At 36.3% G+C, this 14,910-nt stretch overlaps 1 protein-coding gene across 1 annotated transcript in view; it reads right to left on the bottom strand.

The window, feature by feature from the left end:
- Sema1a (semaphorin 1a) overlaps positions 1-14,910 on the bottom strand; it is a 191,800-nt gene that overhangs the window by 151,690 nt on the left and 25,200 nt on the right. The window contains exon 3 of the mRNA XM_066406988.1: positions 9,632-10,060. Within this exon, the coding sequence (XP_066263085.1) occupies positions 9,632-9,734 (103 nt within the window). The 5' untranslated portion in view covers positions 9,735-10,060. The remainder of the gene's footprint in view (positions 1-9,631; positions 10,061-14,910) is intronic.

Raw genomic sequence — 14,910 nt, 5'->3', positions numbered from 1 at the left:
CCAGGCAAACTTTTAATTGAGAAAATCAATTAAAAGGGAGCAATTAAATTTGTGCATCTTTATAACATTTCGCAGCACGCCACTCTAGAAAGGAAATTCGTTTCGGTTCTGGTTCATGTTTCTGTTGCTAATATCCGACAAAAGAGTAATTGCATTTAAACCTCGCATGTCACATTAACGTTAAAACGTGCTCATTTATTTACCTCCTTTTATTTACAATGTGCAATGCCCCCTTATGCTTTGAGCCGAAACTTTAACCCCAGACCCGGCAGAGGCCGATAATGATTAATCAGGGTTGTTTCGCTTCGCCCTCTTCCATGGCATCAACCGCAGGTCAGAAGGCTGGAAGGAGACGAGATTTTTTTTTGCCTTTTAATCACGTTTCCTAATTAAGCGTTTTCTCTTATGCTCTGTAATTTGGGTAATCCCATTAACAGTATCACAAGACCATAGGCCTCCTCTTCTGTTAGTACAAGCCTATCGATCTGTGCCCCTGCCGTGTTGCCAATGCCACGAATTTTATGGCATATGAATAATAATATCCCTTCGTTTGAGTTTCTGCTGCTTTGCATGACAAGTGGGTTGATTATACAGCTCTGTTTTTTGGACTTTGGTCATAGGTGGAAATGTGGATACTTACTGGATATTTATGTGAAATTCTGGAAATAGGTGGTGACCTAATAATGGCAGTTTGATCAGAAAACGAGGGTCATTAAGCCGACAAGTTTCACGTGTTGATTGTTACGGTTTTTTTTAAATTGCACTTACACGTAGATAGGAGTCTATCTGTCTCAAAGCTAAGAGGTATCATTACCACTATCAATCATTTTACCTGTTATGGAATAAATACATTTTTAACGATTTTCTTAAAAGTTTTAGAGATACTCAGCTTCGTCTCAAATAAACCTTCTCAACTGTACAGGGTGGTTCAAAAAGCAATACATATCGACATTAATCGGGTAACCAACATTCCCATTAAGGTATTCTGTCGCCGCAAGTAGCTCATATAAGCACAGTATTTTATAATATAATGAAATTTTAATTCAACAATTGAAGCCACTTTGTGAGTCTGAATAGCTTCGGGCCAAGCCTTAGACATGCCGTCACTAACTAAATACTCAGATTGTGTAGGTATGTACTTAAAGGTTGTGCAAAATCAAGAACTTTTAGATTATTTCTAAGTTTGCTAACTGCATGCACTGACTGACTGAGTGCATATCAGTTGTAAATAATTACAATGTTTTTATAACAGTGTACCTACTTTAAGTGAAAATAAAGATAAGCGCACATTTTTCCGAACCCCCTAAATGCAGGTTTGAAGGCTAAAGGATCCCTTGGAAAATTACCATTTTTCAACAATTGTAATGGTTTCAGTTTCTCTACAAAAAATTAAATTTATGTTTTGTCATTAGCATCTAGTGTTTCACTTTGTTATAGTTGATTAATACCTCAACATATTTATTTATGTTTATTAAGAATTTTGGAGCTTCCATACATCCATGATTTCTTAGGGATTTTAACAACTTTATGTAATTTTTGAGAATCAATGTTTGAAGTCTCTATCTATAGGAATTCTTAAATTTCCATTATATATCCTATTGATTTTAGCGTTTTGAGTTATTTACTCGAGCATGGTTTCTTTGAGAATGAAAGTTCTAAATTTGGATGGAGTATCTAAAGTTAACAAGGTGGAAAATGTCTTATCAAAGAATTGATTTCTTCTAAATTTTGTCATATTTCATAACATCTCATTAGCGTGACGTTTTCAAATGATTACCCACTTTTTTTTATACATCCTCTACAAACCCAATTTAAAGTTTCCTTTTCTTCTATCACAATCATAATTTTTATGTAACTGCATAATTAAATTACACTTCAGCAGTAAAGTCGCGTGTCTTTCAGACGAAATTCCTGAAAAAGTCTAATTGTTTTTCTTGTAGAACTGACGGCAGCAAATTTAAGAAACGGATTTATTTGCGAAGTTTCCGAACTTGGTAAAAAAGTTTTCGGTAAATGGCGCATGTTCTCCACTCCGAACTTCTCTTTTGAGATGACGAACTTTTGTTTTTTTGAAGGTTTCGCCAAATTGTGTATGGCGGAGTATCCTGAGTGCATTTTATGTAGAAATCTAATAACCATAGATAGAAGATTAAAGCAAAATGAGGGCACGGTTTACCCCCGTCTCAGAGCCTGGTACAATAGGGAACAGCTATATTATTTTACTATTCCATCAGTTTTAACCCTAACTTCCTTTCGCTTTATTCCGAATAACGTTGCGAAAGTTTTGAAACTTGATTTAATGTTTTAGAGTTCGATGCGTGCTGAAACTCGACATTGAAGTTTTAACTTTGTCAGAGTAAAAATTAGATTTGGAATTGCTTTTAGCTTTTGTTTGGCACACGGATGAGGAAAAATAGATGGGTTTTGTTCATTCGCAGAGATGGAAATTTTTTCCTGACCGTGAAGATTGTTTCCGCATAACTTACAGGCCTTTAATTTATTGCCTCGCTCTTTGTCCCCATTCAGCCACGACTTCCCTATTTTCTGGCAAAATCACGGCTGTTTGTAGTCGAATCAGGCAATCGTGTTTTCGATTATTCCCTCAGTTTTTATATTCGCGCAAAACGAAAAAATATTGCTTTAATCTTGCTCAAATATCTCATAAGAGCAATATTTCGCAGCAGAAGCACTCGGAACGTGACACAAATTTGTTTCCTTCACGTTCGTTGTATATTCAAGATTGGATTGTTATTTATGAATGGGAAATTGGACCTAAATCGATATATACGGATTTCAGGACTGAAATGGTTTGGTCATGGCTTCATGTTGCAGAATACTACGATAATGGATATTCAAAAAGTGGTTTGTCATACTTGAGAATTGGGAATTTCAAGAAAAAACTTAAACTAAGCCTCATTCTCTCCCCCCCCCCCCTCCTCTCATTCTCTCTGTCTCTCTCTCACTATGCTTATCCAATTAGCATCAGGAGGCCAATGGGTGTGATTGACATGCAGTAGCAATTTAGCATATCATTAGTTCCTATTGTCTATTAGCAAATACTAATTATCGTTGTACACATTAGTAACCTAATTAGTTATGCCTAGGCAAGCAGCAGATAAGGGTAGACCATTATAATGACCGTTGTGTATTTGTCGTCCATACGTAAAAGTATTGTTTACAAAATCGATTTGCCGATTTGGTGGATATGAAAAATTAGAATTTAATCGCTTCAAATACAGGGAAAAGTTTTCCAATATTTTCCCACGTTCCAAGAAACTTAGCTTCATGAGGACTCAAATTACTCTATACAGCATTTATAAAGAGTTCAGGTCATTTAATAATTTAAGGAATTGAAAAAATCGAATTTCCAGGAGGTGGAGTGTGTCGAAGCAAAAACGCCCATTAACTGTTATAAATCGGTAAATTTCTAGAAAATTACGATATACGAGTATAGGAACATCTATAGGGAAATTTCCTCGAAAGAGTAACACATCCAGTGGATCGAATAATATACAGGGAGTTCAATATAAAAAAGTAGTTTTAACATCACAAGAACTGCGAAAGTAGTGGTATAAAATGTTACCCCATTAGAAATCAAATATCTCGGAAACTGACAAAGATAGCAATAGAAACGAGTACTAAGATACTCTTCGCGTGAGTGGTCGATTAAAAATATTCTATCCTTAATCAAAACCCTATATTTTCATTTTCACTGAGCATCGTCTGCGCTTGTCACATTCATTACATTATCATAATACCCATCCCCATATCATTCATCGATCAAATACGGTCATCCCTAGAGAGGTTTACATTACGGCCACATAACCATTCGTTGGCTAATTACATGCGCAACGTAATTTCCACATTAGGGGCAATTTAGTGGATGCAGTTTCAAGTTCCGATCATTTGTTTAACGTCACAGGTTTGTCTTTGTCTGGTGCATGAGTTTGTCATTTAAGTAATAAAACTTGTGAGTCTAGTTCTGCTTTACGCGACCAAAATTCACACAAAAACAATGGAGATTGTTGCATAGAGGGCATAACTCAAATGCGTTGCCCAAGTGGTGCCGCATACAGACGACGAGAGCAGGAAGTGTTGGACGATAAAGAATTGTGTTCCACTGTGAGTAATTAATTCTAATTCCCTTTTCCCCCATTATGGAGACTGTTTGGAAATGCCGACTGGAAATCTTTGTACCGGGGGTAACCATGTGAAAGGGTGGAATGGAACAATACCTAGAAATCTGGTCGTTTGGATATATGCTTCAAGCTCTCAAAGTGTTGCTCGTATTAGGACTTCTCGTGTTACTGCCATCGTCGTAATTCGTAAAAATCGTCTATATCTATACAAAGCGCTCAATATCCAGTCCTTGAGTTATCAATACCTACTGATGAAGAACCTCAAAAAAGTAAACAATATTGATAATTTTGTGTGAAGATTCCCGTGAATCCCAATTTAAAGATAATTTGTATCAACAAAATTGAATTCATGAAAATGTGTAAATCCCCTCAAAAAACAGAAATTTAAAATCAAACAGTCACGCCATATGAAACACTAGTTACGTTGTTGCTTGCACTTTAGGATGTAACATTAACATGGCTACTAAGCCCATGTTACATAAACAAATAACATTACGTTCACAATGCCCATTCAACAATTTTTAACTGCAGCAGTGTGGTTTTAACTGAACGTAGTTGTGTATTACTACACCGAATAATTTCTAGAATAAAGCGAAAATTGGCCTAAATAAAATCTGTTAAATAGCTGCGGTTATCAAATTAACCAGGTTAATAGACGCAACTTTAAAAGTAATAAAAAGCCTATAAAATGCGGTATTAACAAAACATCTGGTATTTTTATTTGTGTCTGAGCCTGTCCATTGCTGATTATTTTTGAGAAAGTTGATCTTCATAGCATGCAAACAAAAATAAAGAAACACGTTAACTAAAGCGGGTCAATGTTACCTATAGATTCTTCAGGTGCGCTAAATTAAGATGGTTATCATGGTATCAAAAATTGATAAATCTATGAATGGCAATTAAAGGAAAGTTTTAAGTTATTCGAATTCCGTCTCACGACCCTGAAAAATCAATAATGGAGTTTACAAAACCCAGAACGATGGAGGAAAGTGGGACTAAATCAAATCAGCATTAAAGTCATTGGCGTAGGTAGTCTCTGAATTATTTTCTAAATTCGCCAACGATTGTTGCAGAGAAATGAAAATGTTTGCTCCTTTGGATTTCCTTTTTATACGACCCTTTAAATTCCCGAATTAAATCGACAAATTCCAAGAGTCTTCACACTGGCAAAAATGAGCTGAGCACTATATATTTTTTTAAATTCCAAAACGCTCTTTTGAAATTTTAAAAAATATATAGTGTTCAGGCCATTTTTGCTAGTGTGAAAAAATACACGCCGCATAGGTCAACGAAAAACATGTGACGGGCCACGTGTATACATCAGACAGGAAATTTCGTGTCTGGTTTGCAAAAAGAAATCTCGAAAACCATGTGTGATGTTGTGTGTGCTTTTTGATACGTATGAGTTCGTAACATGCAAATAAAATGGATTACTTTTTTATTTAAAATATTATTTCCATGAAGACCAATTTCCAAGAAGGCTTTTTTTTGTGGTTTACTCAGAAATACACTCCTTTTTACTAATCAATAAACAAGAAAACCACGTAATACTAAATATTTCTTACCAAAAAACAAATCAACGTTCGGTGCATTAGTAAGTTCCTACAGGTCATTAGATTTTCATATAAAAATACACTAATAATACAATATTTCTGTAGGCTACACGTGGCTTTCTTTATAGTTATATTTGTAAAGACGAAAATATACACACAGCAATTTTGACCCTAATAATGTGCATACTCTTTGATGCACGGGGCAAGCAAAATGTCAAGTTAGTGAAGAAACTCATATATTAGGAATGCTAGCTTAAAACGGAGTTTTGTTTTAAAAGCTAGCATGGCCTTCACCTAAATTAACCTCAACTTTTTTACCATTTCCGAGCATCGTAACTAGCATTTTGTAAATCGTTTTAGCTTGAATGTTAAGTCAGAAGCGCACCCAAGCTGAGAAGTTCGTCTTCGGCCTTTTTGGGTCGTGGGAGATAACACTTCACATACCGGTAAGAGCTATTAGAGCGCTAGAATTGCATACTATTCTGAGTCAAAACTAACTGGAATGATATTTACTCTTCAATAAGAGCTTCGTCAATGAAACGTCAACAAGGACGTTCATGCGAACTCTTAGTAAAGGGTACGTAATATTCTCAGTTAGTTTTAACTGAGAATAATGTGCAATTCCACTGCCACAACAACCCCCGCTGGTTTATACGGCGTTATTCTCAAAAAAAGTAAAAGAAAAAAGAACAATTCTCCTGAAACGTATTGAACGTATTTACGACGTTCTTCTCCAGAATTAGATCGAATCCTCCTCTAAAATTATCGCTGCGTTCTATGAATGCTGCCTCTCACTTTCCTTTTTCCCATCAGGAAATTTTATCACATACTCGCTTCCAAGTCATGCTATTCCATGAAAATATTCCTACATTCTTCTTATATATTGAAACAAAACATTAAACGATCACGTCCTCTCATATAAAAAACGCACGGTCCTATCCTAAGTCTACGTGTTTTCTCCGAGGTCTTCCGCTTGAAAATTACAATAGGTATCTTTCTTTTCACTTACTCCAAACAATCCCTTGTAATTTCCTTTGTTCGGAGAATGCCTCTAATGGACTAAAACGAACTAGGGCATCCCAGGTAAGCAGAGGAGCAACCGTTCCTCTGTCTTGTCCACGAAAAGAATACAAATGAGCGCGCTCAAAATTAATATGCCGGTTTTGTACAAGGATATTTTGTCTGTAGAATATTATTTTCAGAGACGCCTTGTCAGTATTTCGTAAATGAGATGAGGAAGGTGTTTTGCATTAAATTAAACGCGCCACGGAATGATTAGCTGTCGTTTTGCGTACGCGCAAAGGCGAGAATGATAAGACCATTAGCTCTCTCATTCCGAAGCGTTGTCATTGCAATTCTCCCCCAAGATTCTGATAGCTGTTATAGCAGATATTAAATTTCTGCTACTTCGTGAAAATATGGGGGTCGCACGAGGGGGTTGGAATTGAAAAAAATAAAACGGCCCTCGTTGTGACCTTTAGTTTTAAATAATATATGACGGAGGCGTTTATATTACGCCACGCTTCCGCATCCCACTTTTGACTTTTTCATTTGACAAACCACCTATGTGACGTATAAATCAAGAAAGTTTGCCGCGCGTAGTAAAGCGGAATAATTTATTGTCGGCTAAAGTGACTGTGTGCAGCGGCATTCCCGAATTTATTTTGACATTTATATAAGCGCGTCGCCGGTAATCACTTCAACGACCATCTCAGTTAAACGGAGAAGTGCTACGAAGTTGTTTAAAGTAACTGCACCTCCCACATTTTGGTTAAATTGAAAATTTTCGCCGAATTGATGGTGTTCTCGAAAAACGCCCTCATTTGGTTTCCATCCAAAGCATCAGCTAAAACTCCATGGCTTAAGCGAAGGGACCCAGTTCTATCTAAATTAACCCGAAATCCTGTGTCTGAGACTCTTCAATCATGAGCGAAACTTCATCGTTAACCATATGATCAGCAATTATTTTCTAACGAGGTTTAGAATTGCACGAGCCTGCCATATACTGCGCCATGAATTCAAGGAGATTTTCGTGGAGAAAAATGCTAACAGGCTCTTTGTTCTAATTCGGTTTCAGATTATCCTGAACCTATAAAGTTCAACATTATTGACGAAAAAATAACAAAAGCAAGTGAAGGATCTTCAGCGAAATGTTGCCCACAAGGGGTTACGGGTGAATCGCAACGGTGACATCAGAGAAAGCTCTAGCTCTGGCAAAACCGCCTTCTAAATTTAGAAACGGCATTGTAGAGATTCTGACTAATAATGATGAATTAAAAGAATGGGAAACGTTTAAATATTTCGCTCAGAGTCCAATACATGTCATTCCCGAATTCTCTAATACTTAAGTGAAATGACGATTCCAATAATCATTCGGGTTTAATGAAAAGTGACTGTGTGCAGCGGTATTCCCGAATTTATTTTGACATTTATATGTACAAGAGCGTCGCTGGTAATCACTTCAACGACAATTTCAATTTTGCGGAAAAGTGCTACGAAGTTGTTTAAAGTAAGTGCGCCTCCCATATTTTGTTTAAATTGAGAATTTTCACCAAATTGATGCTGTTCTCTGTGAACGCTCTCATTTGGATTCGATCCAAGGCATCAGCTAGAACTCCACATTTTAAATACCTTTTTTTCTTCTCTCTTTTGAAATTGGACAAGCCCTCAATTTTTACGAAAAGCAAGAAAACCACGTTGCCAACCCTTTTAAAGGTAAATTACAATAATCCTAAAGGCAAAGCATTCATTACGCTTTTCCCTATTACACAAGCATAATTTATTGTTTTGTCTTAAAATTGTTTTCCGTCCCCGCATTATATTCGAATTTCACCTCAAATTTCGCAGTGAGATCTACATTTAATTACTAAAACGAAACAAATGAACGTTCCTAATCATACCCTGTCCTAAAGGGAGATAAGGGTCTTTGCTTCCCACTTCTCCCTTTATTTTTACGTATTTATACTGCCCCCGAAATGAATTCTAGATCTCAAATTTTAAGCCTCAAAATGTAAAAAAATGTTATTTACATGTATTTTTTTCTGTAGTGTTAGCGTATTATTACATTATGTGACTATCAACAAACTGAATGACTGACTCAGTGACCACAACATACAATTTATTGCTCTGTAAATAGTAAAATGCTATGTTTTTTTTTCAGAGTTTAATTTATTAATGGAAGAGATAGCACTTTATTAATAGCTCTAATAATTTTTCTGATTACTGTTATTAAAACTGTACGGTCGGTTAAACACTGCTATAAACTTATGTTTATTGGCATTTTAAAGATTGTTGTTTAGATTTGTCACAAATCACGGAGCAAATAATCAATCTTGTCTTTTTCCTCATCTCAAATCCCTAATAATCCTCTACTGTTTGCGCAAGGAAGACGACTTATTTATCCAAAATGAAGGACCGATGGAGGTGCACTGAATCGAAAAACTGGCCTATGAAAATAATACGAAATGCTGAAACAACAAAACCAGAAATTCGATCTTAAAGGTAAACTTCCTTTCAGTTTCCAGTATCGGTTCAACTTGGGAAAACCAATATCTACCGGGTGCACTAACATTAATGTAGGTAAGACGGTTTTAAATTTCCTATATAACCTTTGTAAAAGGTATAGTATCTAATTAATTCCAGCCGCAAAACACCATTAATTAGTCAGCTTTTCTCCAACAAGTTAGAAGTTCTCAGCTCTGAAGGATTGAAAGGGTATATTCCAAGTATATCAAGTTATAGGATAATTTTCTCTAATTATATAGAGAAAGTGACAGAGGCATCTGAATAAATAAGCGAGCAGTCGATTTTGATGATAAGGAACTTTTTTGTTTCCAAAGAAGTGAGAATGATATACAAATGATGCAGAATTCCTTGAAAAACAATACTGGTCTCGAACTTCTTAGACCAAAAGTGCCTACTAAGGGAAATTGAACTCACCTAATTGAACATACATCTTCGGCCTGACGTTCTCCTGCCACGCACCCCAGCACTGCTTCATTGTCAGGCACGCAGTCAAAACCACCATAAAAGCACCCTTCATATTGGTACCTCAGCACTGTTTCTATCCCCAAATCATGTTAAACTGGAAACGCACTGAACAGTAAACTCACCACCGGTTACGCCTCATCACGCGTCGTGACGCATTTAAATTTCATCAATCACTTTCACAGCCCGCGGTTGGAAAGTATCACTTTTTCGGGGGATGGAAACAAAAATGTTCCGGGTTAACGACACCGGACCGACACCCGTGACGTCGATCGGGAACAAACAAACGCCTGTCGTCGACTGGAACGCACGCCGTCGCGACGCCGAGGCCAGCTGACTATCCCTTCCAGTTTCAGGAAGGGCGATGGTGGCGCCTGGAATCTGCAACGGAGAAAGCAGGAGTTAGTGAAAATGCACTGGAGTGAAAAGAAATCATTTACATGTGCCGCGCGGGGCGGAATTTGATATTTTTTGGGGTGAAAAGGGGTTAAGGATGTAGGGTTATTAGTTTTGAAGATCGCAGTGCAGGGGTGTCTCATTTTCGATTTCTTTAGAGGGTCTCGGTTAGTAGCTTTCAATGTCAGGTTTGTAAATTTCATAGTTTCAACAAATGCGTCTCACGTGAGCAATTCCATTATTGATTGGGGTCATAGTAGAAAGATTTTGGTACGCTTAATTTAGCATTCCTTCAACGTGATTGTTATTCTGATACTGCGCATTACTGAGAGCCGTAAATGTTACCGCTATTGACGTTAACGAACTTCGGTAATTACGGGGACTGGACCGTTAACATTATTAGCGAGTTCAAATACAAGTCTTTTGACATTAAAAGCAAATGCACGCTGCTATAAAAGTATCTGAATATTCTACGTACAAAGACAATGAGTTTATTCATTTGGCACAAAGCATGCATTATAATCTATTCTTTCCACAAAGACGGAATTAATGTTTATATTTTGTCTGGTCTTCAATCATATCGGGCGAACTAGGCCACCTAGTACACCACCATGGTATTCCAATTTTGCATACAGCCTGTGATATGAATGATTTATCAACTGAATCTCTGACCAAGTTAAATTTAACGATTTCTCAGTCTCAGTATAACTCTTATGACTAATATCGGTAACACATCAACAGCAGAGCACAGCACTTAGATGAAGTGTCAGGAAGGTACATTCTTTCCTATATTTGGGGAAAAACATGCAACTGCCTACATCTTTTTGTCTGTTCTCAGACAGACCACAAACATGGCTTCCATTCCTACAGAGTGTACCCTGTACAATTATGAGGACAGAAGAGGGTAGCAGAAGAGATTATGAAGAAGACAAATGAGAATAGCGAACGTCAATAAAAAAAAGTAAAAAAAGAAGCCTCTCCTCCCTTTGAGGTTATGCCTCGCGGTGGTCTCCATGTTGAATTGAAGTGTAGAGGGGAATAGGGTATCATTTTGGTGGGTCAGTTCGCCGAAGTCTTACACTGCTTGTGATGCCACAATATTAACGCCCTAGGCGCATATTGACCTAATCCTCTATAAAAACAAAAAAAGGTACCTACTTTTTCACCTTTTGAATTTCAAAGACTTTTATTAAATTGGACCAGAAATATCTCCTGTTCTCTATTCCTTGTGTCACCCATTATAAAAGTCCGAAATAAATCATTCATTATGGTCATAGTTCAATGTCATAAAATATTCGTTTGTGTGGTATTCTACGGCAATAAAGTACAGTATCCTCGACCCTAATAGATGGAGAAAATTGTTATATAAATAACAAATTCCTCAAAGCCCGTTAAAAATTCTCTTTCACTGTATGGTTCGCTAGAATCCATTTTGGCATGAAGGTATGTAAGTATAGGGTGCCCCCCGGTGCTTTACCTGCTTAATTGGTAATTCCTTCACGCAGTGTTTCTGATGGGAATTTATTTTATGATGTTATTTGAGATGTGATATAATATTAATTTTCAGAATAATTAGAAAGCAGTTGCATCTTTTAAATTAGGACAGTGATTTCTGTAAAAAAAAAGGTTTCCGCAAAAGGATTATTATAAAAGCTACATGATGGTAATTTCAAACGGGGTTTTATGGTAAAAATTCTTGATAAAATACAAGTTGTAACAAAATCAAATTCTTACAGCATGGCTTTAAAACGATTTTGATATTCGAGTTTTGTTTTTCTTTTGTAGTAGAAGGCTAATGACTCTATTTCAGCGTGTCAAACGTATTTAGACTGAAATGTACGGTGCTTCCAAATCTAGGTGTGTCATACTCAAGGTTTAAATTTTATCCAACTGAGTTTCCATTTACCGCATTAGAATAGGAATTAAATTCGCAAAAAACCGCACCCATATTAGATACCTGCCACATAAAAACTCCCCCTTGATTGATAAGCCTCATTACTGGACACACAATGTTAAATAGGTGTAAACTGCGATCACGACAACACGAATGCAATTAACTGGTGAATAAATATTATAGCCAAGAACATAAATACCACAACGAGAATTAATTACATATTGCAACAAATAAAAAATTCTAGAATAAAATATACCGTCAAATCGCAAACACCGTGCCACAGCCATTCATTCTCGAGATTTACCAATAAACGTCGATATGTGCTACCACTTTATAAAGTTATTCCCCAATTCGACTCTCAGAATCGCGATCCCTTCCCATAATATGTCACCACATCAATGTATTTGCTATGTTTGTTTTCACCCTAAAAAAAACACAATATTTCATGGAATTTCATTCTCCTTCCTCAGCCTAACCATATCGGACACAAAAACGTTTGTAGGGAAGTTGAGGGAAATCAAGGGGAGATATTCGAACAGAAGCGGCTTGGAGGTGTATGCGAAATCAGCCCCATCGAGTCCACGTTTGTTTAGCACACCACTCCGGCCCTGTCGCTCAAATATTGTAACAATATCCAATATTAGGGTATTGGGTTTACATAGGCAGCAGTATGTACACACTTTTTGCCATTGAACATTTTAGTTAAGTAGCTCTATCCCATTGAGACGCAGAGCCCTGTAAAGGGATATAGAGAGGGGATTCGTTAACAAAAGAGCCGATACATTGTGTGCAAGCACTTGGTAACTATGGCCAGCTAATTATCCTCAGAATGCGGTCAAACATTGTGTGTATCATTAAGTGAATCACCCTTGAGCAGCTACGCTTTACTTCTATGCAGAACCTGACGCTGACGAATTAGCACTCTTTATTAAATACAGAGCCCTTAAGCTGGAGGAAAAAAAATGAAAAATTGGAGTTCATTTACACGAGTGCACAACGTAATTATCCTCGAAAACAAAATCCGGAGAACTTCCACAAAAGCTCACTTTATTTTAATCTAATTTTATTTTTAAACCGTTCACGTGACATGCATATTCAGCTAATTTCCCCTTAAAAGTTTTTACTTGTTTCTCTGCGAAGTTTCCGAAGCGGCTCTGGTAATAGAGTGTAATTTTGTTTTGATAGGAAATTCATTTTTGTTTGCTAGAAGCGGCGTAATGAAGTTAGGAAAGCTATTTTGCGCGAAAAAAGTGCTTTCCTCCCTTTCAGTTATAGCCTGAATGGAATAGATTGGAAACTTCTTGAAGTAGTTGTATACAACCCATACAGCTGCATTTTATGGGTTCGGTAATGAGCTGATTTATTAGCTAATTAATGGGGTTTTACCTAGAGCGTTCGGCGAGAGACTGACAAAGATATAAACTAACAAGATTAAAGTGAAGAACTTTAAAAAATCGCCACAATTTAGTTTTTAAGGTAAATTATAAAAAATAATGATGAAATTGATCTTTTATGTTGCAAAGCCGGAAAGTAATTTTTTGCAGGGCGAGTCAAGTAGGAGCGTGGAGAGCCCTATTAAATAAATTTCCGGTTACATGAGGTACAATTTTTTTTTATATCCGACTTTATTCATTATTGATATTTGATTTCACAAAACAATATCATACTTCTTCAAAAACATTGACATTTTCAAAGCTTTACAGTATTTTTTCGCAGACACGGGGACAGGAAAAACCAAGAGAGATCGGACAATGGTTCTTCCGTTCCCTTGGGTCAACTTACCGTTCTTGACCAGTAAAACGTTACTTTCATACAAAAAAAAAATAATAGAAATCGTATGCTTAATAAATTTTCCGGAGATCCTGCCTGTTGAAATGACCTGAACTAACCATGGTGCACAAGACCAACCCATCATCCCAAGAAAAGCAACCAGACGATCAGATCAAACTAGAACAATGTTACAATTCAATTTACAGAAAGCAGGCGTCACTTCAATCAAACATTGCTTTCCTCCTGCGGTGGTACAGGCACTGGTACTGATAGATTAACTCAATAAAATTGATTTGTCCCATTTCAACGCCCCCACGTCTGCGGTTCAACGTTAAACAGCTTTAAAGTGTCAGTAATAAGCAGATAAAGAGTTCTAAACGAGATAAGTAAATTAGGTTCAAATAGACAATAGATAGACGAATTTCTTCAATCTAATTCGGCGCATCATCAAAGAATATGACATACTTTAAATTAATCGTAAATTGACTACATAGATTTAGTCGGATTGTACCGTCAGAGATTGAGCTTTATTAAATCTCTGACTGCAATGGTACTGAATCGATTAAATTTATTTGTCTTTTCTTGTAGACCAATTAACTTTAAAGCGTCAGTAATGAGCCGATAAAAGGTTTTAGACAAGATGATTTAATTACATCTAATGGATAGCAAATGGAGATACTGTCAAATCCAAAATATCCAATCAAAGGATTTTGTTTTCAATGATTTGATTGCTTAAGTGTTGGTAAATGGTGCTGTCGACAATGACTCAACAGTAAGAGATTGATCCTTCAGAACTTATATTAGATATGTATATATACATATATAAAATATGTTATATAATAATATATAAAAATTATGTATTCAAAAAAGTCATAAGTAGAGCTTAAAGATTGACTTTGAAACAGGGCCTAATAAAGATTACTGAGTTAAGAATTTATGATTTTATATAGGATTTTTGATGTATATTGACTTTGACTCGTATTTCAAAGTCAAAGTCGACATACGTTGAAATTCGAAAGTGATTAATGGTGATAAAGTAGATAGTTTTGAATTCTGAAAAAGAAAAAATAAATGAAACTATAAGTGATATTTAATATCAATTGAAAGTACATAATAACCTAAAACTATGTAGGCACTCCTAGATTGTCATTAACTGATTGAGCAAAGCATA

The sequence above is a fragment of the Euwallacea similis genome, chromosome 3 (genome assembly GCF_039881205.1).
Source record: "Euwallacea similis isolate ESF13 chromosome 3, ESF131.1, whole genome shotgun sequence".
Lineage (NCBI taxonomy): Eukaryota > Metazoa > Arthropoda > Insecta > Coleoptera > Curculionidae > Euwallacea > Euwallacea similis.
This window is presented reverse-complemented; position numbering and strand designations above follow the sequence as displayed.